At 42.0% G+C, this 26,720-nt stretch overlaps 1 protein-coding gene across 1 annotated transcript in view; it reads left to right on the plus strand.

The window, feature by feature from the left end:
• The window catches only part of PDE10A (phosphodiesterase 10A), a 305,607-nt gene that overhangs the window by 240,654 nt on the left and 38,233 nt on the right, over window positions 1-26,720 (plus strand). Inside the window, 4 exon segments of the mRNA XM_082634372.1 lie at window positions 11,884-12,026; window positions 14,270-14,353; window positions 15,926-16,076; window positions 19,520-19,675. Coding sequence (XP_082490498.1) covers window positions 11,884-12,026; window positions 14,270-14,353; window positions 15,926-16,076; window positions 19,520-19,675 — 534 coding nt within the window.

Raw genomic sequence — 26,720 nt, forward strand, 5'->3', positions numbered from 1 at the left:
TATTTACTCAAATTGATCCGGAATTACTTGCCCTGCGGGAGACTTACGTGACCTTCTCTCTTTACAGAGTCCTCAGTTCAGTAACTGGTCTCAGCAGCCACAGCGAGGTCTCTCGTCCCACACAGGCCTTCAAGTCCCAGACCACGAAGCACAGCCTCTGCTGAGTCTGGTGTTTCTCTCGCCCACTGCAGCACTGTTTTATGTCGCTAAAAACATAGCACAGGGTTTCTTGCTCATGCCCTTGTGGAGTGTGTCTTTCATTTTAGGTTTATTTAGGGGACCAAATTAATTTTTTTTTTCTTGGAAATTTTTTTTATAACAAATTTAATCAGTTATACATATACATATGTTCCCATATCCCCTCCCTTTTGCGTCTCCCTCCCAGCCTCCCTATCTGACCCCTCCAGGAGGTCACAAAGCACTGAGCTGATCTCCCTGTGCTATGCGGCTGCTTCCCACTAGCTATCTACCTTACGTTTGGTAGTGTATATATGTCCATGCCACTCTTTCACTTTGTCACAGCTTACCCTTCCCCCTCCCTATATCCTCAAGTCCATTCTCTACTAGGTCTGTGTCTTTATTCCTGTCTTACCCCTATGTTCTTCATGACATTTTTTTTTCTTAAATTCCATATATATGTGTCAGCATACAGTATTTGTCTTTCTCTTTCTGACTTACTTCACTCTGTATGACAGGCTCTAGGTCCATCCACCTCATTACAAATAGCTCAATTTCATTTCTTTTTATGGCTGAGTAATATTCCATTGTATATATGTGCCACATCTTCTTTACCCATTCATCCGAAGATGGACACTTAGGTTGTTTCCATCTCCGGGCTATTGTAAATAGGGCTGCTATGAACATTTTGGTACATGTCTCTTTTTGAATTATGGTTTTCTCAGGGTATATGCCCAGTAGTGGGATTGCTGGGTCATATGGTAGTTCTATTTGTAGTTTTTTAAGGAACCTCCATACCGTTCTCCATAGTGGCTGTACCAATTCACATTCCCACCAGCAGTGCAAGAGTGTTCCCTTTTTTCCACACCCTCTCCAGCATTTATTGTTTCTAGATTTTTTGATGATGGCCATTCTGACTGGTGTGAGATGATATCTCATTGTAGTTTTGATTTGCATTTCTCTAATGAGTAAAGATGTTGAGCATCCTTTCATGTGTTTGTTGGCAGTCTGTATATCTTCTGTGGAGAAATGTCTATTTAGGTCTTCTGCCCATTTTTGGATTGGGTTGTTTGTTTTTTTGTTATTGAGCTGCATGAGCTGCTTATAAATTTTGGAGATTAACCCTTTGTCAGTTGCTTCATTTGCAAATATTTTCTCCCATTCTGAGGGTTGTCTTTTGGTCTTGTTTATGGTTTCCTTTGCTGTGCAAAAGCTTTTAAGTTTCATTAGGTCCCATGTGTTTATTTTTTTCTTTATTTCCATTTCTCTAGGAGGTGGGTCAAAAAGGATCTTGCTGTGATTTATGTCATAGAGTGTTCTGCCTATGTTTTCCTCTAAGAGTTTGAAAGTGTCTGGCCTTACATTTAGGTCTTTAATCCATTTTGAGCTTATTTTTGTGTATGGTGTTAGGGAGTGATCTAATTTACATGTCCCTATCCAGTTTTCCCAGCACCACTTATTGAAGAGGCTGTCCTTTCTCCACTGTACATTCCTGCCTCCTTTATCAAAGATAAGGTGACCATATGTGCGTGGGTTTATCTCTGGGCTTTCTATCCTGTTCCATTGATCTATCTTTCTGTTTTTGTGCCAGTACCATACTTTCTTGATTACTGTAGCTTTGTAGTATAGTCTGAAGTCGGGGAGCCTGATTCCTCCAGCTCCATTTTTCGTTCTCAAGATTGCTTTGGCTATTCGGGGTCTTTTGTGTTTCCATACAAATTGTGAAATTTTTTGTTCTAGTTCTGTGAAAAATGCCAGTGGTAGTTTGATAGGGATTGCATTGAATCTGTAGATTGCTTTGGGTAGTAGAGTCATTTTCACAATGTTGATTCTTCCAATCCAAGAACATGGTACATCTCTCCATCTATTTGTATCATCTTTAATTTCTTTCATCAGTGTCTTATAATTTTCTGCATACAGGTCTTTTGTCTCCTTAGGTAGGTTTATTCCTAGATATTTTATTTTTTTTGTTGCAATGGTAAATGGGAGTGTTTCCTTGATTTCACTTTCAGATTTTTCATCATTAGTATATAGGAATGCCAGAGATTTCTGTGCATTAATTTTGTATCCTGCAACTTTACCAAATTCATTGATTAGCTCTAGTAGTTTTCTGGTAGCATCTTTAGGATTCTCTATGTATAGTATCATGTCATCTGCAAACAGTGACAGCTTTACTTCTTCTTTTCCGATTTGGATTCCTTTTATTTCCTTTTCTTCTCTGATTGCTGTGGCTAAAACTTCCAAAACTATGTTGAATAAGAGTGGTGAGAGTGGGCATCCTTGTCTTGTTCCTGATCTTAGTGGAAATGGTTTCAGTTTTTCACCATTGAGGATGATGCTGGCTGTGGGTTTGTCATATATGGCCTTTATTATGTTGAGGAAAGTTCCCTCTATGCCTACTTTCTGCAGGGTTTTTATCATAAATGGGTGTTGAATTTTGTCGAAAGCTTTCTCTGTATCTGTTGAGATGATCATATGGTTTTTCTCCTTCAATTTGTTAATATGGTGTATCACGTTGATTGATTTGCGTATATTGAAGAATCCTTGCATTCCTGGAATAAACCCCACTTGATCATGGTGTATGATCCTTTTAATGTGCTGTTGGATTCTGTTTGCTAGTATTTTGTTGAGGATTTTTGCATCTATGTTCATCAGTGATATTGGCCTGTAGTTTTCTTTCTTTGTGACATCCTTGTCTGGTTTTGGTATCAAGGTGATGGTGGCCTCGTAGAATGAGTTTGGGAGTGTTCCTCCCTCTGCTATATTTTGGAAGAGTTTCAGAAGGATAGGTGTTAGCTCTTCTCTAAATGCTTGATAGAATTCGCCTGTGAAGCCATCTGGTCCTGGGCTTTTGTTTGTTGGAATATTTTTTATCACAGTTTCAATTTCAGTGCTTGTGATTGGTCTGTTCATATTTTCTATTTGTCCCTGATTCAGTCTTGGCAGGTTGTGCATTTCTAAGAATTTGTCCATTTCTTCCAGGTTGTCCATTTTATTGGCATAGAGTTGCTTATGGTAATCTCTCATGATCTTTTGTATTTCTGCAGTGTCAGTTGTTACTTCTCCTTTTTCATTTCTAATTCTATTGATTTGAGTCTTCTCCCTTTTTTTCTTGATGAGTCTGGCTAATGGTTTATCAATTTTGTTTATCTTCTCAAAGAACCAGCTTTTAGTTTTATTGATCTTTGCTATCGTTTATTTTGTTTCTATTTCATTTATTTCTGCTCTGATCTTTATGATTTCTTTCCTTCTGCTAACTTTGGGATGTTTTTGTTCTTCTTTCTCTAATTGCTTTAGGTGCAAGGTTAGGTTGTTTATTCGAGATGTTTCCTGTTTCTTAAGGTGGGATTGTATTGCTATAAACTTCCCTCTTAGAACTGCTTTTGCTGCATCCCATAGGTTTTGGGTCGTCGTGTCTCCATTGTCATTTGTTTCTAGGTATTTTTTAATTTCCTCTTTGATTTCTTCAGTGATCACTTCGTTATTAAGTAGTGTATTGTTTAGCCTCCATGTGTTTGTATTTTTTACAGCTCTTTTCCTGTAATTGATATCTAGTCTCATAGCATTGTGGTCGGAAAAGATACTTGATACAATTTCAATTTTCTTAAATTTACCAAGGCTTGATTTGTGACCCAAGATATGGTCTATCCTGGAGAATGTTCCATGAGCACTTGAGAAAAATGTGTATTCTGTTGTTTTTGGATGGAATGTCCTATAAATATCAATTAAGTCCATCTTGTTTAATGTATCATTTAAAGCTTGTGTTTCCTTATTTATTTTCATTTTGGATGATCTGTCCATTGGTGAAAGTGGGGTGTTAAAGTCCCCTACTATGAGTGTGTTACTGTCGATTTCTCCTTTTATGGCTGTTAGTATTTGCCTTATGTATTGAGGTGCTCCTATGTTGGGTGCATAAATATTTACAATTGTTATATCTTCTTCTTGGATCGATCCCTTGATCATTATGTAGTGTCCTTCTTTGTCTCTTCTAGTAGTCCTTATTTTAAAGTCTATTTTGTCTGATATGAGAATTGCTACTCCAGCTTTCTTTTGGTTTACATTTGCATGGAATATCTTTTTCCATCCCCTTACTTTCAGTCTGTATGTGTCTCTAGGTCTGAAGTGGGTCTCTTGTAGACAGCATATAGATGGGTCTTGTTTTTGTATCCATTCAGCCACTCTGTGTCTTTTGGTGGGAGCATTTAGTCCATTTACATTTAAGGTAATTATCGATATGTATGTTCCTATTCCCATTTTCTTAATTGTTTTGGGTTCGTTATTGTAGGTCTTTTCCTTCTGTTGTGTTTCTTGCCTAGAGAAGTTCCTTTAGCATTTGTTGTAAAGCTGGTTTGGTGGTGCTGAACTCTCTCAGCTTTTGCTTGTCTGTAAACGTTTTAATTTCTCCATCAAATCTGACTGAGATCCTTGCTGGGTAGAGTAATCTTGGTTGCAGGTTTTTCTCCTTCATTACTTTAATTATGTCCTGCCACTCCCTTCTGGCTTGTAGAGTTTCTGCTGAGAGATCAGCTGTTATCCTGATGGGGATTCCCTTGTGTGTTATTTGTTGTTTTTACCTTGCTGCTTTTAATATGATTTCTTTGTGTTTAATTTTTGACAGTTTGATTAATATGTGTCTTGGCGTATTTCTCCTTGGATTTATTCTGTATGGGACTCTCTGTGCCTCCTGGACTTGATTAACTATTTCCTTTCCCATATTAGGGAAGTTTTCAACTATAATCTCTTCAAATATTTTCTCAGTCCCTTTCTTTTTCTCTTCTTCTTCTGGAACCCCTATAATTCGAATGTTGGTGCGTTTAATGTTGTCCCAGAGGTCTCTGAGACTGTCCTCTGTTCTTTTCATTCTTTTTTCTTTATTTTGCTCTGCAGCAGTTATTTCCACTATTTTATCTTCCACCTCACTTATCCGTTCTTCTGCCTCAGTTATTCTGCTATTGATCCCATCTAGCGTATTTTTTATTTCATTTATTGGGTTTTTAATCTATGCTTCATTCATCTTTAGTTTTTCTAGGTCCTTGTTAACTGTTTCTTGCATTTTGTCTATTCTATTTCCAAGATATTGGATCTTGGAAATAGAAACTTGGATCATCTTTACCATCATTATTCTGAATTCTTTTTCAGGTAGACTGCCTATTACCTCTTCATTTGTTAGGTCTGGTGGGTTTTTACCTTGTTCCTTCATCTGCTGTGTGTTTTTCTGTCTTCTCATTTTGCTTATGTTACTGTGTTTGGGGTCTCCTTTTTGCAGGCTGCAGGTTCGTAGTTCCCGTTGTTTTTGGTGTCTGTCCCCACTGACTAAGGTTGGTTTAGTGGGTTGTGTAGGCTTCCAGGTGGAGGGGACTAGTGCCTGTGTTCTGGTGGATGAGGCTGGATCTTGTCTTTCTGGTGGGCAGGTCCACGTCTGGTGGTGTGTTTTGGGGTGTCTGCAGACTTTTTATGATTTTAGGCCACCTCTCTGCTAATGGGTGGCGTTGTGTTCCAGTCTTGCTAGTTGTTTGGCATAGGGTGTCCAGCACTGTAGCTTGCTGGTCGTTGAGTGAAGCTGGGTGCTGGTGTTGAGATGGAGATCTCTGGAAGATTTTCGCCGTTTGATATTATGTGGAGCTGGGAGGTCTCTTGTGGACCAGTATCCTGAAGTTGGCTCTCCCACCTCAGAGGCACAGCACTGACTCCTGGCTCCTCAATTTGGGATGATGTGTTGTCTATTCATGTATTCCACAGATGCAGGGTACATCAAGTTGATTGTGGAGCTTTAATCCACTGCTTCTGAGGCTGCTGGGAGAGGTTTCCCTTTCTCTTCTTTGTTCTCACAGCTCCTGGGTCTCAGCTTTGGATTTGGCCCTGCCTCTGCGTGTAGGTCACCGGAGGGCGTCTGTTCTTCGCTCAGACAGGACAGGGTTAAAGGAGCAGCCTCTTCGGGGACTCTGGCTCACTCAGGCTGGGCGGGAGGGAGGGGCACGGAGTGCGGGGTGAGCCTGCAGCGGCAGAGGTCGGCGTGACGTTGCACCAGCCCGAGGCGCGCCGTGCGTTCTCCCAGGGAAGCCGCCCCTGGATCCTGGGACCCCGGCAGTGGCGGGCTGCACAGGCTCCCGGAAGGGCGGTGTGGACAGTGACCTGCGCTCGCACACAGGCTTCTTGGCGGCAGCAGCAGCAGCCCCAGCGTCCCACGCCCGTCACTGGGCTCTGCGCTTTCAGTCGCGACTCGTGCCCGTCTGTGGAGCCCCTTTTAGCAGCGCTCTTAATCCCCTCTCCTCGCGCACCAGGAAACCAAGAGGGAAGAAAAAGTCTCTTGCCTCTTCGGCAGCTCCAGAGTTTTCCCGGACTCCCTGCCGGCTAGCTGTGGCACATTAGCCCCCTTCAGGCTGAGTTCTCGCCGCCAGCCCCAGTCCTCTCCCTGCGCTCTGACCGAAGCCCGAGCCTCAGCTTCCAGCACCGCCCGCCACGGCGGGCGAGCAGACAAGCCTCTCTGGCTGGTGAGTGCCACTCGGCACCGATCCTCTGTGCGGGGATCTCTCCGCTTTGCCCTACCCAGGTATGTGGGGAGTTTCTTGCCTTTTGGGAGGTCTAGGGTCTTCTGCCAGCGTTCAGTGGGTGTTCTGTAGGAGTTGTTCCACGTGTAGCTGTATTTCTGGTGTATCCGTGGGGAGGAAGGTGATCTCCGCGTCTTACTCTTCCGCCATCTTACCCGGAAGTCCAGGACCAAATTAATTTTATTAAGGATATCATTTAATGCTGTTGATAAACACCATACTGAAAATTTGTACTCTAGCAAATATTTTGTCAATTAGGTTGGAAACGTGAATTGCGTAGAAAGGGGAAAAGAGCGCACAGTTTATAACAGCAGAAGTTAAGTTACTTTTATCTTGTGGATTGCCCGTACCCGGTGGTATGCTGGTAAAGCCTGCTCTCTACCCAAGAAGAGGCCTTATTTGCAGCATTTCCCAGTTTCTGTGGAGCACGGGCTCCCACTGCGGACTCTCTCAAGCTCCCACACAACGTACTGAGTGCAGACTTGTGTGGCAATGTGCGTTGTCGGCACTTGCAAGACAGCACAGACGCCCCTGCCACTCAAGAATCCTTCACCAGGGCTTCCCTGGTGGCGCAGTGGTTGAGAGTCCGCCTGCCGATGCAGGGAACACGGGTTCGTGCCCTGGTACAGGATGATCCCACATGCTGCGGAGTGGCTGGGCCCGTGAGCCATGGCCGTTGAGCCTGCGCGTCCAGAGCCTGTGCTCCGCAACGGGAGAGTCCACAGCAGTGAGAGGCCCACATACCGCAAAAAAAAAAAAGTAAAATAAAAAAGAAAAATAATAATAATAAATAAAAATATAGCCTATTCTAATTGGAGGTCATAAGCTTGTAAAGTGATAAATGACAGTATTTTTGTGAGAGTCACGTGAAGTGATGCATGCAAAGCACTTAGAACGCTGCCTGCCGCAGAGTTAGTGCTCACTAGTATTAATGACTGTAATAGCAGTATTATTTTTCTGCCTAACGTATAGTAGCTACTTTTACTAGCACACCCCCCCCCATAGAATTACACTGAATAACAGGTAGTACCGAATCATGGTAAATACTGAGTAAATCCTGTTGACTGTTCACCCTCCTACAAGAACCTACAGTATCATCTCGAGTGGAAGGCAAGTGACAGTCCATTGAGGGGTAGGAGGAAAATGTGAGAACTTCTTTTAGGTAAATGATATTAAAGAAACTACAGTTTCTTGATTGGTCATACACGGATGGAGCTTTCATCCTGTTCATGCATCAGGTGGTTGTGTCTTGTCCAGGGTGTGGAGTTCCCTGTGACAGAGTGGGCCTTCTACAAGGAGGAAGAGGTGACAGTGGTGTCCAGCCTGCACTTTTAAGCCCCATCCTGGCTTTTCCTCAACCATATCAGGAGGACAGCTTTGCAATGTACATTCATTTCCATTGTACTACCAAGGATTTGCTGCTATGAGGCAAAGTACTTGGAATAGTTATTAAATTCACTGATTAGTTACACATATTTCTTTCACAAAAAGGTAACTCCAAATTGCTGATCTTTTCTGATGACAAATGACAATGTTTTGTTACTTAGAAGACGTATTCAAAGAAATAAGCATTTAATCTGAACTTTCAAATTGCAAGTCACATTAACACTGAAAAAGAAGATAATTGCTTTTCCAAATAAACTATTGCCATAGAGTACTTTGAAAACGGATGCTTTCATCACCATCATATGACTTTTTGCTGAAATTTATGTGTCACATATACAAATTATCACATACCTTTACAAAGACTGGGAGAAAACTTTAAAAAAAAACTTTACTGGGGTTTATAAATATACAGTGAACTGCGTGCATTTAGAGCACACAGTTTGATGTGTGTATATGCACACAGCCCAGTGCAAGCATCACCACATCAAGATGACAGATGTAGCCATCACCCCCTCAAGTTTCTGTGGCCCCTTTGTGATCCCTCCCATGGGACCCTCCTCATCTTCATCCCCCAGTTTCAAGTAACCACTGACCTACTTTCTATAACTTACTTTGCATTTTCTAGAACTATTTTTTATAATTGGAATCATAAAATCAGTGTTCCTTTTTACCTGGCTTCTCTCACTTAGCACAATTATTTTGAGATTCATCCATGACATTGCGTGTGTACATAGTTCATTCTTTTTTATTACTGAGTATTCCATTGAATGGATATGAGCTGTTTATGTAGTCACCTGTTGATGGGCATTTGAGCTATTTCATTTTGGGCTGTTACAAATAAAGCTGCACTCGTCTTTGTGTGGGCATACGCTTTAATTTCCCTTGAGTGAATCCCTAGAACAGTGGGGTCATCTGGTGAGGGGATGTTTAAGAAACTGCCAAACCGTTTTCCAAAGTGGTTGTACATTCCCAATATCATTGTGTGTGTTCCAGTTTCTCCACATTTGCCATCTCCATGTCTTCTTTGGTGAAGTGTCTTCTCAAATCGTTTGCCTATTTTTTGTTTGTGATTGTCTGTTTTTTTTAAATTGAGCTTTAATAGTTCTTTTATATATTCTAGATACAACTCATCTATCAGATTGCTTATTTGCAAATATTTGCTCCCAGTGTTTGGCTTGTCATTCTCTTAACAGTTTCTTTTTAAGAGCAGTTCTTATTTTGAAGAAGTCTAATTTATGATTTGTTCTTTTTATGATCATGCTTTCAGCATTGTATCAAAGAAATATTTGCCTAACCTAAGACCACAAATATTTTCTCCTATGGTGTCTTCTAGAAGTTTTATAATTTTACATTTTGAGTAAATTTTTGTGTATGGTACAAGGGAAGGATCAACATTTGTTTGTTTATTTGGCCTACCGGTGCCCTTTGATCCAGCTCCCTTTGTTGTGTAGACTTCTTTCTCCACTAACTTGCCCCTGCACCCTCGTTGAAAACCAACCGACCATATACACTTAGGAGTATGATGTTCTCCTGATGAACTGACCCCTTTATCATTTTGAAATGATCTTCTTTATCCCTGGTAATAGTCTTTGCTCTGAAATCTACTTTATTTGATACAAGTACAGCCACTCCCACTTTCTCTAGACTGGTGTTAAATGTTAAATATCTTTTTCAGCCTTTTACTTTTACCCTATTTGAGTCTTTATATTTAAAGTAGGATGCCTGTAAACAGCGTGAGTTGGGGTTTTGCTGTTCTATTCAACCAGTTAACTTTTTCTTTTTAATAGGGATATTTAGACCAGGCACATTTTATGTTTAGGTATAAGTCCATCAACTTGTTATTTGTTTTGTTTGTTCCACCTGTTTTTTATTTCCTTTCCCCTCTCTGTCTTCAAAAGTTGAATTTTAAAAAAATTTTATTTTATGAAACAGCTTTTAATTTATTAAAATCTTCCCCATGAATAATTTCATTGAGTGTCATTGGTTTTGAACCTGATTGATAATATATAAAGATGCAAGATTAACTGATTTACATCAGGGAAAATGGAATTTTATCTGAATTTCAGTCAAAAAAGTTAGTCATTAGGGAGCAAAACTGTAAGTGTGATATTTAAGAACAGTCAATACTACCTTTATTCCATCTGGATCCGCATACTTTTTGGCACATTCTCCAATAGTACAACTGTTTCTAACTATTAAACTTGACGCCACCATCTCACAAAGTAGTAAAGAAAAAACTTGACAGTTTATAACATACAATTACAATGCTTCATTTCAAAATATATAATTGTTTAGTATGAACAAAAAGAGTCTTGTTTACTAAGTAAATAAAATATTTTAAAAATATGTACTTTTTATTTTTATCTTTTAAAATTTCTATTTTAGCTTGTTTCATAATATAAACAATATATTAGCACAGTGCATGTGCATATAATTGCTGAAGAAGTATACGTTTATTATGCATGCATCTTTAAATTTATCTTACCAGTAAAGAACTTTACAATCAAACATTTTTCAAACTCCCTGGACTAGAGGACTTTGAGATCACCAAGAATTAAGCTAAATATTTTTAAAAGGAGACATAGAAAAAAATATCTTAACTCTTGTCTCATTTAGTCTCTGTCTCAGTCCATCTGTGCTGCTATAACAAAATACATGGACTAGGTGACTTATAAACAGCAGACATTTATTTCTCACCATTCTGGTGGCTGGGAGTCTGAGAATAAGGTACCAGGTAATCTCTCTACCCAGAGATGATGTCCGGCAAAAAGACATTTGTTACGGAATTTAATAAGTCTTTTAAAAAGGAGATATAATTTTTTTCAATAATAATGTTTATATTGATCACACATTAAAATGACAATATTTTGGATATACTGTGTTAACTAAATATAATTTAAAATTAATTTGATCTTTTTCTTCTTTTTTTTTTTTACATCTTATTGGAGTATAATTGCTTTATAATGGTGTGCTAGTTTCTGCTTTATAACAAAGTGAATCAGTTATACATATACATATGTTCCCATATCTCTTCCCTCTTGCGTCTCCCTCCCTCCCACCCTCCCTATCCCACCCCTCTTGGTGGTCACAAATCACCGAGCTGATCTCCCTGTGCTATGCGGCTGCTTCCCACTAGCTATCTATTTTACGTTTGGTAGTGTATATATGTCCATGCCACTCTCTCACTTTGTCACAGCTTACCCTTCCCCCTCCCCATATCCTCAAGTCCATTCTCTACTAGGTCTGTGTCTTTATTCCTGTCTTACCCCTAGGTTCTTCATGACATTTTTTTCCCTTAAATTCCATATATATATATATATATATATATATATATATATATATATATATATATATATATATATATGTTAGCATACGGTATTTGTCTTTCTCTTTCTGACTTACTTCACTCTGTATGACAGACTCTAGGTCCATCCACCTCATTACAAATAGCTCAATTTTGTTTCTTTTTATGGCTGAGTAATATTCCATTGTATATATGTGCCACATCTTCTTTATCCATTCATCCGATGATGGACACTTAGGTTGTTTAGGTTGTTTAAAAATTTTTTTAAAAACTATTTGTATCTTCAAAGTCACATGTGTCATGGATATCTTCAGTGTATATGGAAATATATATATAGTAATAGTAGCTAATGGAAAGTAACAGTGAATCCAATTATAGTTCTGATTTTTTTTATACCAAATTCTGAACTTTAATGACAAAACTACTTTAAACATTCTTTATTTTTTCCCTGTTGGATTTGCTTTCCAGATGTATCATAGAATTCGTCATTCGGAGTGCATTTACCGGGTCACCATGGAGAAGCTGTCCTACCATAGCATTTGTACTTCAGAGGAATGGCAAGGCCTCATGCATTTCAACCTTCCCGCCCGTCTTTGCAAAGAAATTGAATTGTGAGAGTTTTGTCTTGTCAGTTTCTTCAGGAACAGATTTTTAATTTGACTGAATTTAAAGTGAAATGGGTTCTAGAATTAGAATCATAAATATCTATTACATGTGTGGTTTCTTGTGTTGCCATTTTCCCCTTGGAAGGAAGGAAAGGCCAGATCTTTTTATCTTAAAACAAAAAAGTCTGAACACCATTTTGAAATGATTTAACCTAAATGTTAGCTTTTCTCTTTAGTCTTTTGCACGCTTTACACTATGTAATATTTAATATTCAAAATGACATTTAATATCAGATAGCTGAAAGTTTTCATTTCCATATAATTTTAAATTTACAAATTAAATCTGAGAATTTAGTAATAAATAGTTCAACTTTCACACTTTGTTTCTAATCCTATGCTAATGTATTTGTTACTGGTGGTAGGACCTGCCCATTAGAAGTACAAGCCAACACTATATAACTACATAAAAAATCTTCAGAAGTGATCCAAAGCTGATATTTATTTATACTTGGAAATAGAGTATTCTTAAATTAATTAAACAAGGAGGCCGTTAGACTGATGTGACTTTAATGCCCTGGTGGCCTAGTAAACGAACCTATAAATCTAAACCTGTAAATGCCTCAAGGTAACGAGATGGAAATGCTAAGGACAGCCAGTTCTGAACAGCCAACTAGGCTTTAAGCTGTAGCCAATCAAATAATTTCTTTTCTTTGCATCTTCTGTTTAGATGTGTTTCCATGGCTCCTGTCACCAAAGCACTCAACTGCTTTAAGTTGGTGCTGCCCTATTCAAATGGGTTTTTGCTCAAATAAACTCTTAAGATTTTTAATATGCCTCAGTTTATCTTTTAACAGTATATGTATTATATAGTGTGTGTACATGTGTGTGTATATGTATATATATGTATATATATATATATATATAGTATATGTTGTGATATAATAAGAAATATATGACTATAGTCTTTGTAGCTAGTTCCTGGCACAGAGCTCCTTTTACTCTTGTAATTCCCTGAGTGATCTGGGTGAGAGAGGCATCTTTTGTTACTCATATTAAACCTCTTTTAGCCACCCTGAGTTTCTGAGTGGCTCTCGGAGGCTGAGGGCCAGTTGCCAGAGAAACCAGCATATGATTAGAGGGTTGGAAGTCAGCCTTACCCTTGGACTCCTTTCCAGGGAGAACTGGGGATTAAGCTAATCACCAGTGATCCGTGAATTAGTCAACCGTACCCATGTACTGGAGCCTCCAAAAAACCCTAACCAAGGGGTTCGGCGAGTTTCCAGGTTGGTGAAGGCATCAGGTGCTATAAAGGGGGCGCCCCCAGAGAGGCATGGGAGCTCCACAGCCCTCCCCCCACCTTACCCTGCGCATCTCTTTCGCTTGGCCCTTCCTGCGTTGTATGCCTCATAGTAAACCGGTAATAGTAAACGAAGTGTCTCCCTGAGTTCTGGAGCTGTCCTAGTGCATCATCTGACCTGAGGAGGGGTTGTGGGGACAGCCGATGGATTAGAAGTGTGGGTGGCCTGGGCTTGTGCTTGACGGTTCAAGTGGGGGCAGCCTGTGGGCCTGCGCCCCTAACCTCTGGGGTCTGCATTGACTCCAGGGAGTGACAGAATTGAACTGAATTGCAGGAAATCAGCTGGCTTCTGCGGAGAACCGGAGGATTGCTTGGTGTGGAAAACTCACACATTTGATGTCAGAAGTGCTGTAACGAGAGGAAAATGGTCTCTTTTAATACCTTCCCGTTCTGCTTATTTGGGTTAAATGTTTGTAACCAAATTAGCACATGAAAAATAGGTAATAACTTTGGATGTTAATATTTATGAAATTTTCTCTGGATTAAAATAGGAAATAGACTAATTTTCATCTCTCAGAAAATTTCAGATGAGATTCTCCCCCATATCTGTGAGTTGTGTAATGTATGTGTAGGGCTCATGGTATAATTATTTTGGACTTTGTCATTGCTCTGGTAACAAACACAACATTCCATTTGTACAGATTGCTTAATAAAGCATTAAGCAATGGCTTAAATCTTGGACTGAGTTCCTGAGGGAATGTGTGGAATTTCCTCCTGGAAACCTTTGAATACAACAGAGATGTGACTGAGAAAGGCAGGAAGGGGGGGCCGAACTCCCAGGATTTTTTTAGTCTCTTGATAGGCAAAAAGTTCAGTTACTCCCTTTACTTGTTCTTATGTTTATCCTAATTAATTACATTTACTCATGACCTATGCTTTCTGTTTATTTCAGGTTCCACTTTGACATCGGTCCCTTTGAAAACATGTGGCCCGGAATTTTTGTCTACATGGTCCACCGGTCCTGTGGGACAGCCTGGTATGTGTGACCTACACCCTTGCTTTAAAATCCTCCTCCCCTATCTAAATGCCTCGCCACTTCCTTGGTTGATAATTACCTTAAATATGCCAGATAGAAATTGTTTTTCTAGATATTTAAATTTAAAAAAGCTAAGATTATTGGACAAATGTGCATCCTTTTTAGATTCCCTCAGAGGCTGCCCCTTGGTTAACAACCAGGTCTAACCAGGTGATCAGAAGAATATAGGTGGAGCTAAAAGAGATAGGGGTTACTTCTCAACATAATTGCATACTGTTTTTAGGTGTGTTTTGGAATGTACATACACATTTAACATCGACTTTCACCTTTAACTTCGATATATCAGTTAAAACAAGTGTGAAAGAAACAGGTGTCTTAAGTCAAAGTCTAGTCCTTTGTTAGTAATGAAGTTATGTTGCCCTTTCCTTGCAAATCTCTGTCCTCTCCTTGCGGCCTGTCCTAGAGGCCTTTCATGAATTTGTATCCGTTTTTTTGTTTGTTTGTTTTTTTTTTGTTTTTTACAGCTTAAACACATACTTTAAATGCAAGGAATAATTTTCTTTTTCTCTTTTCTTACTAATTTAGTCATTAAGTGGCTTATAGAGGCTCTTAGCATCTCTAGAACTAAATTGTCACTTGTTTCCTATTGAATTCTGTGTTTTCTCTTATTTCCACCAGTGACTTTTATAAATTGTTGTCTCAAAAGGATGCACACAGGGTAACTAATGCCACTTATTTCTTAGATATCAATTGAGAGTATGACCAGTTGAAACTCTTAAAATCACATACCTCACGCTTCAGGGACATCTGAAAATCTTCAATGGAGAAAGATAAAGGTTATATGTATTTAGAGGTTTTATGGACTCTCGTCTCTTTGGTATTTCGGGGAGCCCTGTTTCATATTGATATGCCTTTGTCTTAAGCTGCCTTAAATCCACTGAGAGAGTTGGTGGGGCTTTAAATACGTGTAAACACATGATACACATAAAAATGTATAACCATATTGTATGATAAAATACATCATATTCTTTCATGGACTGCGTCAAGGTTTGGATATAGCCATCTGCTACCACCGCGTAATAATTTGAGTGTCCCATGGTAATTTGGATTCCTCTTGAAAGGATAATCACTCACCTAGGAAATTCTTATAGTATGCATGTTTGCAGTTTGGGAATCTGAATATGCTTTCTGGAAAAACTTAGCTAAAAATACCCTTGAACGGGATGATGATATGCTGTTGTCTGTTGAGCACAATGGGATGCAGGAGATGCTTGAAAGCTAAGGAAGAGGTGGTGGGCATTCACGATGGGTAACGGCAAGATGATTCTGGGATTTGCTCCCCGGTGGGCCTGTTACCGTGCCAGAGCACGAGCCACCAACGTCTTCGTCTGTCACGTGGCTGGAGAAGGAGTGGGGAGGTTCGTGAGTGAGGCCCCCGCGCTCCTGCATCCCGTCCCCGCGCAAGTGTTCACCCGTGCAAGTGCGTGCAGGACAGACGTGCACATCTAGTGGCCTCCTGGAACGTACTGCTTCTTTACCAGTTTCTGTCATGACGATTTCTTTTCCACACAGCTTTGAGCTTGAAAAGTTGTGTCGTTTTATCATGTCTGTGAAGAAAAACTATCGTCGGGTCCCTTACCACAACTGGAAGCACGCTGTCACGGTGGCACACTGCATGTACGCCATACTCCAAAACAACCACGGGCTCTTCTCCGAACTCGAGGTGGGTGTGTACACGCTTTCTTTCTCCCGCTTCAAATAACCTGAGTGGGTTGAAGAACTCTATGTCTGGAGTACATTTATGATATAGTTAGGCAACTCTGTGTCATTCCGGGACAAATTTTGGTTCCATAAATTCACAGAAGCATACTTTTTAAATTGTTGTACCCAAGCATTTTCCCTATTATTTTGTATAAGGAATGTAGATACAGAAATTCCAACTTCATCAAAATATCCCTCAAGGAAACACTCATTTTTGTAGTCTTTCTTCCCTATTAAAGCTGAATTCTTCTGAAAGGATGTAAACAAAGTGAATTGTTCTCTTTGCCCTTATGCCCTGGATAATGGAGACATATCCTACCCATCTGAGAACCCAGAGCACTAAATACAATTCAAACATAAATGCTTATTTGATCTTCTCTAGCATAAGGGAACAGGGGCTCGGCGATGTTCCACTGATTCACCGGACTTTACAGACTTGGAGTTGGTGACACACTTAGAGAAGATTTGGGGACGCCTAGTCCATTCATGCACTGCTGTCGAGCCCCTTCCTTGAATGCCCAGCCCGCATTTGGTAATGGGGCCCCTTCGCCCCAGCTGTGCTCCTTCCAGGCGGGACCTTCCTGATGGCCTCGCTGCCCTCTCTCCACAAGGTCCCAGCAGCCCTATGAAAGACCTAACTTGAATCCACCCTTCTCTCCTCCTGCTTCAGGACACGTGAAGAAAGGGAGCTGCCGTCTCTGTGATAAAGAAATTGTGCTTCTCCCAAGGTCACGTCCACCAACACTAGAACCCTGAGGTCCAGTCCTGTCCTTTCCATCCTGTCAGACCAAATTCACAATTTGGGTGGGAAACTTGAAAGATGAATTTTAGAAAAAAAATGCTATTGTAAAGAAAGAGTCAAAACGTCCCTGTTTTAATTAATAGTCTTTAGATGGGGCTTAGCCTAATAAATAATTTATTATTTATCACACACACACACGATGAAATTTCTTCTTTTTTAATATAAATTTTTCTAAACAATTTTCCATCTCATTGAACCCCGTATTTTTGAAAATTTCAGTATTTCTCCATTCACTTCCTTTTAAGAAAGCAATTTTATTATCTTTTCTGCCAAAAGTTAGCCTGTAAGCTTGAGAATTATAGAAATTATTCTTTTGGATTATATTAAAATTTATATTCAAAAATTGAAAAATTTTAAGACAAGTGAGATAAGTTTTGTTACTACATATTGACTTTCATTTAAGTTTCTAGAATTATATCATTCTGTTTCTCCAGAAACTTCAGGTCTTTTGGCTAAAAATAATCCCCAAATAACATACATAAGTATTTAAAATATATTTTATAAGGTGCATATGTAATCTCTAGTAGAGCTTTAGAAATGATCCTTTGATGTTTTTAAAGGAAAAGTTAGCAAAGGCAGTTCATTACTTTGTAAGTTATTTTCAGATGCGTGATTCTGGCATACACTTGACAAAACTATCGAACATCAATACAAATAAAATAGGTTAAAAGGAATTAGAATGCTTTTATCCACTGTGCCAGATTTTACAACCTTGACATTTCTTACCAGATTCATTATGGCTGACGTCGCAGCATAAAGTATGGGAACAGCCCCCAAACAAAACGACCCCCAGAACATACACAGTTCAGTGTCTTAAGACCTCCAAACACTTAGGGTTGGTCCCTTGCCTACCGCATAGTTTAGGGGTGCGGGTGCCCGGGGCGACCTCCCTTCCCATTAGGTGGCAGGAGAAACCAGCGTGGCTCGGCGAGACTAAGGCAGCAGCGGGGCGCAGGCGCAGTGCTCCTGTGGGGCTTTCTGCAGGCGCCCGCCCCGCGGCCGGTGGGGCTCCGCGCCCAGGCCTCACGCCCTCATCCGATGCTGTCCGGGTTCCTGTCCAGAGCCGCCCTGCCGGTTGCCCTGGTCTCAGAGGTCCCTGCCCTCGCGGTTCTTCCCTCCCCCCGACTCCGTTAACTCGCTCCCTCCGCACTGGGTCCTCCGCAGGCTCTGCATCCCGTGCAGGTCGCAGGCTGTGACCTCCACCTCACTGCACCCTCTGCCTCTGCCTCTCCGCTCGGCTCCCTCCGGATTTCTAGGCTCTTCTTTGCCGCCGGCCCCTGGTGGAGCCGCTGTGCTGGACGCCTGCAATTCCTCTCCTCCCCTTTTCTCTGAAACCAGCTCCATCACCCGCCCCAGAAAATGCTCTGGTCCAGGGGCCGTGCGGGTCCAAGGGTCAGGGCTCAGTTGTCCTCTTTGCGTCGCTGTTCTCACGTGGCACCCAGGACCCCCAGCACCCTCGATTCCCGAGCGCTGCTCCCGCCCGCTCCCCCTTCAACTTTCCCTTCTCGGTGACGACCCCGTCCATCAGCGTCTAAGGCTGATGACCTGGCCCTCAGGCTTGGCTTCCCCTCCCCCGCTCGCCGTCCTGCCCTCCTTTCTTCTCATGCCCAGCCTGCCAGAAAGCTCTGTTGATTCTGCCTGCAGAATCTTCCAGACTTTAGTCGTGTCTCCTAAGCCTGCGTTGCTAGCGTCCTGGTCTAAGCTTCTGTTATGTTTTGCCAGAGTCACGACAAAAGCCTCCCCCAGGTCTCTCCCACCCTCCTGGAGTCTGTTCTCAATACAGTGGCCAGCGTGGGGATCTTTAAAGAACGTCAGCTAGATGATGTCACTGCTCTGCTAAAAACCCTGCCATGGGTCCCTGGATCACAAATAATACAAGATCTTTACCCTCCCCGCCCCACCCCTCCCTGCCCTCACGTTCCTCTCTGTCCTCCTCGCCCCGCAGCCCCTGCAGTGGTCAGTCCTGGTCATGTGACTCTGGTCCTGTGACTCGTGGGCCGGCTCCCCTGCCAGGATGCGCGCTGGCTGACAGCCCCGCCCCCGCCCCCGGGAGCCGCCTGCTTCTCCCCTTCTCCCACCTGCACCTCTGCCTGTCTGAGGCCCATCCTAACTGCTGTACATCACAGCCACCCGCCTCTCCCCTGTCCCCTTCAGCCTGCTCTTCCTTTTATCTTTTTCTATACAATTTGCCATTTTTCACATGCTTTATGATTTACTTGCTATATTTCTCATTTACGATAGCAGTAACATCGTTAGAATTTAATATTGAATAGATTTTTGAGTGAAGAACTGATACTGTCCTCTCCTTTTGCAGACTTGCTTCATCTGTGATTCTTTGGAACATTTGCTTTAATTTGATACCACCTACACTTTTTACCAGAGTCGATCAGGAAAACTCAAGAATAATTTGATTGTTAAGCTCATAAGCAGAAAGACAAAGAAACTGGTTAAAAAAGAATTTAGATTATCTGTTATTTCAGGCATTCATGAGCATGTTGGCTGCATCAGTGACAGAAGTCAGTGTGATAAGAATACTAACCGTAACTTTCCTCATGTTCCCTTTCTTTGTTTTGAACATCTGTGCACTGTGGTTTCTCCTTAAGCGCAAGGGACTGCTAATTGCGTGTCTGTGCCATGACCTGGACCACAGGGGCTTCAGTAACAGCTACCTGCAGAAATTCGACCACCCCCTCGCAGCACTATACTCCACGTCGACCATGGAGCAGCACCACTTCTCCCAGACCGTTTCCATCCTTCAGGTGAGGTGCCCAGGGCCACGTGCCTGCCCGCTGCCCCGTGTGTACGTCGTCTTGTCAGAGAGACCCACGGTTTATACGTAAAAGGGGGATATTCTTCTGGCTTTCTTTAGAAGCAGCAGCTACATTTTATCTTAAAACCTGTTTTAAAAGATTTATATATATTTTGCAATCACATTTGATTTTTAAGTACCTTCTACCCTAAGGCTAAGTTTGTTTCACATCGTTAATTTAATCTATGTAGATCATCATGTTCCTGAACCAGAATGTGTCGAACAACGAATCTTGAATGTTAGGCAAACAAGACTTTAAGTGCATTGAAGTTCTTTTATTTTTTCTTTTGTGTGTTTTTAAATTGAGTTTTCTTGCTTTTAAGATGTCCTTAGTGACTGATCTGGATGCTGACAGGTCTCCCTTCCCTGTGAGATACGTACGCTCCTTCTTCACTTCAAACCTTTTCTCAAAGTCATCTTAACTACGTAACTATCGCCTCGTAATGCTTTGACTCCTCTCACAGACAATTTTTAAAATGTGATCTGTGTTTGACTTAAGAATAGTGGACCCCGTTTCTTCCTCTCACTGTCAGCACCTCAAAATAGGAAGAGAAATCTCATGAGATCTTCTGATTACGTGTCTACGGGAAGGATTTGGAATTGTCAAGGTTGTTATGCAAAGCCCCGGTAGGGCCTCAGCACTGCCTGGCTGTGGGCGACTTGCGAAGCAGGAAGGTGTCTGCCACTTGGTGCAGGTTTCCTTTCTTGTGTAGCCCAGGCCTCCCCTGACCACCCAGGGCTCTTTCCTCTCCGTAGCTTCTCTTAGTGGCGCCTCATGGTCCCAGCTGTCCCAGTGATTGGTAGTACTGCACACACAGATCTTTTCAAAACCCAGCAACATTTACGTGGTCAGGCCCCCTTTCCTCAGGACTGAGAAGGTAAATGGTGAGCTTACTGAAGTGCAGGTGCTCTTCTGATGACCTGCGGCGTAGAGTGAAAGGTCTGTCAGATACGGAGTCATATCCGGCAGGTGGCTGAATGTCCCCCTTGCTCCCGAGCTGGTCCTATCCCTGAAAGCAATAGGTAGTCACCATTCCCAATGTTTCCTTGGCACCAATACTTTATTTTTTAAATGATGTATGTTATGTATGTTTGGCTGGATAGATAGATACATACATACGTACTTAGAAATTTAAGCAGGATAAAAGATGTGTGTGGATATATGTATATGTATGTGTGTGTTTGTATATGTGTGCATGATATAGATATGTGTGTACCTATATATGTGTGTATATAATAGGTGTATATATACACACATGCATTAAAACATGCTTTTTGTAAATAGACATTTATAAAACTTTATGACAGTTTATATCTACTTTCCCCTTAGGCTATTTACTTGCCCAGGAAGAAAGGTATATGCCAGAAATGACATCAGGATGCCTTCATTTAGAAATAATTAGGACTCCCTGGGTCCCATGCGTATCCTGTGTCCTAAATGAATTCATACATATGACTATGACAGCATTTCTGGCAATTTAATCTGCAAATGAATTTTAATAGCCTTCATAAAGTTCCCTCAGAAAACCTATTTTAAATATAAGAGAAATAGTTTTTACAGAGGCCAGGATTGCAAAGTACATTGCTGCTGGATGGAATAAGACATAAACCGTGTGATACAGCAGTGATACAAAGCAGAAGGGATGGAGAGGGTCTGACCCAGCCAAGGAAGACTTCTGGCAGGAAGGCTTGCTCCGTTTGCTGCCGTTGACAGTGGAGATGGCACAGAGCAGTTTGTCCCATTTTCAGCAAACCCTCAGCCACGTGAGGGGCTCCGTGTTACACGATGCGGTGTTCCTAGAATGATCAGAGCGTCATCACTGGAACTCAGGCAGTGAATTAAGTTCAAGCACGCTCTTGGCGTCCACAGAGTTGTTGGAGGGTAGTTAGATTTCGAGTATTAGAGAAGGCATTTCAGTCACTGGTCGGGGCGGGGGACATAAGGGCACCTGTGTTCTTGTGTCTTTGGAAAGGTGAGGTTCTCCACAGACGAGTGGGATGGGAAGCCGGCTAGAAGAACCGTCATGGCCGCAGGTTCAGCCCACCAGTTAAAATCTGAATCTGTATCCTGGCTTGACCAACACCTCCTGTGTGAGCTGTGACAGGGAGAAACATAGGGGGCATAAACTCATGGCCCCATCTTCATGGGCAGGAGAATGGCGGAGGGCTCCTTCATTTCCTGGAAATCTCTAGAATCTGCTGATTGTACATGCTCATGATAACTCCTCTGAGTTTGGCTTCTCAGATCCATCTAACTGCCTCTTGAAATTCGTTTCAATAGCGAATATATTTATTCACTGCCTCGCAGCTGCCAGCACACGTTTCAGGCCCGGGGGACAGTGATAACAAAAGCACAAATGCCTGCTGTGTCCACAGCTCCGCCCTCAAGCTGATCTTCTTGCCTCTCCACCTGGCCGGCCTCCTGGGGTCCCAGCCATCCTAACAGGCTGTGGCTCTCACACCTGTGCGTCAGCCTGGGGTACCATAAGGTTCTGTTTCCAAACGCTTGAACTGTGCTTAGCATTCAGTGTGGCCAAAATTGTGCTGAGTTACTTTACATCCCACAGGTCAGTGACCCTGTTAGAGCCCTTCCCCCTCACCCTGCCTCCAGCTCCAGTCACCAAGCCCTGCCAGTTTGAAGTTTTGTCAGGACACCTCCAGACTTGACCAATTAAGGTGATATCCTTGGCTGAGGGTAAAATTTAATTTCAACATCCAGTCACTGAATTATCAGACAGAACAATATGTCATGACGTCACACAGACCCCTCTGATAGGTCTGTCTTCCCAGTGGGCACGGTAGTGAGGGCCTCTCCTTCGGTGTCCTCACCTCCGCAGGCAGCCTTCAGAGCTCTGGCTGCACAGAGGAGCGCAGTCCTGGAACAATTCATCCTTTGGCCACGTGGCCAAAGAGGAGATAAAAAAATTCACCATGATGGTTAGAGATGGCTCCCCATGAGGCCTCCTCAAAGCTGTGTGTGTGTGGCTCTGTGTGTGTGTCTACAGACCACAGTCTTGTTAACCCGACTGCTGGCTTTCAGTGTTGTTGCCGCAATTACTTATGGGATAATCTGGGCGACTGGGGAAGTGTGGGGAAGAGGCCCCCTGTGTGACCACAGCAACCTCAGCAAACAGAAAGGGGGTGTATATTTAAAAGCTAACCTCAGTCCTTCACACACGAGCACAGAACTGTTCACGGTGCAGCACGGCAGGGAGGGTGTATGTTCGTTCACACTTGCCTTCACTTCCGTCACAGGGAGAAAGATGCAGTGGGCAGTTCCCACCCTCCCCACCCCCCGGCCCCGAGTGGGCAGTGGGAGGAGACTAAGTCAGGAATGAAGTAAGGAGATGTGTGAAAGCATCTAGAGGAAAGATAGGTTCAGATTCTTAACTTTTGCTGAGCTGCCCCTTGTCTCAACGTTGGGCCTCAGGACTGTTTTCCTGGTGACTGGGGCCCGGGGCTGTTTACAGGCCGTGAGGGGCATTCAGGGGAGACGGAGTTCCCATTTGGCACCTGTAGTGGATGCTGAACTGGCCCCTCTGAGCGTACAGTCTCCTACATGTCCATCAAGGACCTTTCCCGAGTGACATCCCAAATTGTGCCTTCATTAGACGTTGTCTGTTTGACTGCCTTTTCCCCCATATTGATCACCATTTCCCCAAACTTGTGGTTCTCAAATTTATCTTCCAAATATATGTCTGAACATGTTATTCTCCTTTTTAAAATCCACCAGTGGGTCCCATGGCCTCCAGAATAAATTCTGTTTCTTAATTGATGCACAAGTCTTTTATAAATGGCCTCTGCCTGTTCCAGGACTACTGTATCTACTGTATTTTTGCAGTTCCAGACCATTTCTTAACTCTGCATTGTCTAGAGTTTTCTATTTTGGTGGCCAGCTTCTCCTCATCTTTAAGGCTCAGCTCAGGCAGTACCTCCTCCAGTGAAAGTATTTTATGACGTCTCCACATAACTGGGGCACAGTTGTGTGCCTTTTCCATGTGGCCCCCAAGTCCCTTAAATATACACGTATTCTAGAGTTCTCACGTGGTATTGAAATTCTCTGTTTGTGAGTTTAGCCTTCCCGTCCTCTGAATTGTAAGCCCGGTGAGGACAGTTGCTGCCCCTCGTTCATCTCCACCCCGCAGGCCTGCTGCCGGGTCTGTTGACATGGGGGGTGGTGGTCACGTGAAGATAAGAATGTGGACCTAAGAGTCAGAGAAGGCAAAACAATGTGTGCAACGTTTGGCGACTGGTAACTGCCATGTTCTATTTAGGGGAAACTGAGTAGATATGTCTCCTTAGGACAAAGCGTGTAGGTGGCTCGGTGGTGGAGCGTAAGTGGAATGACTTCAGGTAAGGAGACTGTTCTATGTGGACAGTGACAAGATGGTGGGTAAGCTTTGTGTTCTGACCTAAAACTTACCCATGTATTTTTATTTAGCAATGGTGATAGAACCATTAGCATTAGAATATTAAATCCATTTTAATGTTCATTGAACATTCCTTTATTTAATATTCGTAATTAATGTTCATTTTAATAGTCAAATTATATTTCATAATAAGATAATGATTATTTTGAATATTGAAGCTACCCTCTTTCTGTCTTTTGCCTTCTGTGAATACCCTACGTTAGGTACGCAGAAGTCAAAATTTTAGAAAACAGACCAATTAGGAATGGTTATTCTCATAATTAAGAAAAATTTCTCATCATTCCATTAATCCTAAATCATCTAGTGCTTTTGAAATATGTTTACATTTTTAAAAAGTTATCTTTAGCCCAACATTTTGGGATCCCATGACATTTTCATTACGTTTTATAGCAGTAGCATTTCTGTGACACAGCCAAATCCATCTGCAGTGGGTAGAATTTACCGTTGTCTGTTGCAATTATAGCAAAATCGTGGTACTTACACTCAACACTGTCCTTACTTCTAGACTAAACTGTATTAGTTATTACAGAGGTTAGCCTAAATCTATCCTTTTCTACAGATGTACTCTAAATAATAGAAGTGTTCTCTGGCGGTCCAATTCAATTCTGGGCGTATCGGTTTGTTTGCTTGTTTCTCCTTCTCTCTCTCCCTGTTTCAACTCTGACTGCAGAAGTTCTACTGGTAGGTTTTATCATCATCACCATCATCACGGTAATCATTTCATCATTTATTAGGTACTTCCTATATACCAGAAACTGAAGAACTTTACACGTATCAGTACATTTGATTTTTATGGTATCCTATGAGACAAGTATTATTATTCATTTCCATTTTACACATAAGAGTAATGTGCATCAAAGAGGTTAAGTAACTGGCTCATTGTCACACAGCTAGTAGGGGGCAGAGGATATTAAAAATCAGAGTTGTTTGACTCCAAAACTTGTGTCTTAATTACAGTACTCTCATGTTTCCTAGTATATGGTTTGATGCAGTGGACAATTAAATGTCAAAATAAATATTATGTATCTTTTAAAGGCATCATTGTTGTGAATGCTTGAAGCAACTAGTTGTGTCATTGACTTTTTTCATCCTGAAGCCCCAGAATGGTTCAGCCTCCGCCTGTTGCCCCTGTGACAGTGATTCACAGCCCAGTAGGGCCAGGGCTGCTGGGGAGTGAGACCTGGACTGGCTGGCATGCAGATACTGAAATCTGAGCTCCAAAGCCCTTCCAGGAGAATCTCTTTTGTAGAGCTCAGCACAGTAGGGCTTTGGGGAGAATTACGTATGATTAATGGTAATATTTTAAATGCGTGCTGAGGAAAGACTGATCATCCACCCTTCTGCATCTGTTCTGACCCACCTCAATGCACGCTGTTGCCAGAGGGACTGCTCTAAAAGCCACCTCCGTAATCCTCAGTGGCTCCTTATTACTTTCCATATTATATTTCAGTTCTGCACCCAGGCCTTTTTTTTTTTGCTGTACGCGGGCCTCTCACTGTTGTGGCCTCTCCCATTGCGGAGCACAGGCTCCGGACACACAGGCTCAGTGGCCATGGCTCACGGACCCAGCCGCTCCATGGCATGTGGGATTTTCCTGGACCGGGGCACAAACCAGTGTCCCCTGCATCGGCAGGTGGACTCTCAACCACTGCGCCACCAGGGAAGTCCTGCATCCAGGCCTTTTAAAAAACTTTTACTTTAGTTCTTCCCATTTCTGTATTAAATTTGCCTCAGCTGCACGGAAGTGTCTGTGCTTCCAGCAAATGCTCAGGGTCTCATGCTCTCCTCTGTTCCTCCAGCTGGTCCTTCAGAAATCATGTCGCCACCAAGAAGAGCGTCCCATGTGCTCCCATGGTCTTCACTTACCTCATTCGTGGGGACCATGCCACTCTATTTTTTGTGTACCACTGAACAGTGAACGCCTCAAAAAAATGAACTTACGTTGTTTAGGACCTTGGATATAGTAGGTACTAAGCTACTAATATCCTTACCCAAAGTGAAACACTACAGACTGAATATCTGCTCAATGAGACATACATTCCTCATTTTGTAGTGGGAAAGATACAGCTATGGAAAGAAAGCAGTGCTCCAACAGTGAGTCAGAATGCTGAGAATCCTTAGACCCATCATGTGTGAGAGTTAGCAGGGACCTTAAAGACCATCCACTTTAACGACCGTAAAGTGTGTCCCCGAGAAGTCTCTCAGCATCAGGACCATTTCAGCGTTGTTTATATTCTCTCGTACACATCTCACAAATCTCAGCTACTTAAGCAGCTGAGCCTTTACAAACAGAGCCTACTCGTAAGCTTTCACAGACGTAAGAATTATATGCTCCTTACCTATTTTGGGACTGTAGAAACATTGCTGGGTATAAAATACTTGTTATTTTATGCTTGATTGATACAACATGGGATCAACTGCCTTGAATTAATATAAACTTTAAACAACATAACCTGGAATATTAGTTATAATAAACTTATCAGTTGGTATATAAAAGCATCTTATTATTTTATGAGGTTTTATTAGGCTGTTAACTAATGTGATATTGGAGCTTTCAAAGCATTT

Source organism: Mesoplodon mirus (assembly GCF_964341445.2).
Source record: "Mesoplodon mirus genome assembly, chromosome: 10".
Taxonomy (NCBI): Eukaryota; Metazoa; Chordata; class Mammalia; order Artiodactyla; family Ziphiidae; genus Mesoplodon; species Mesoplodon mirus.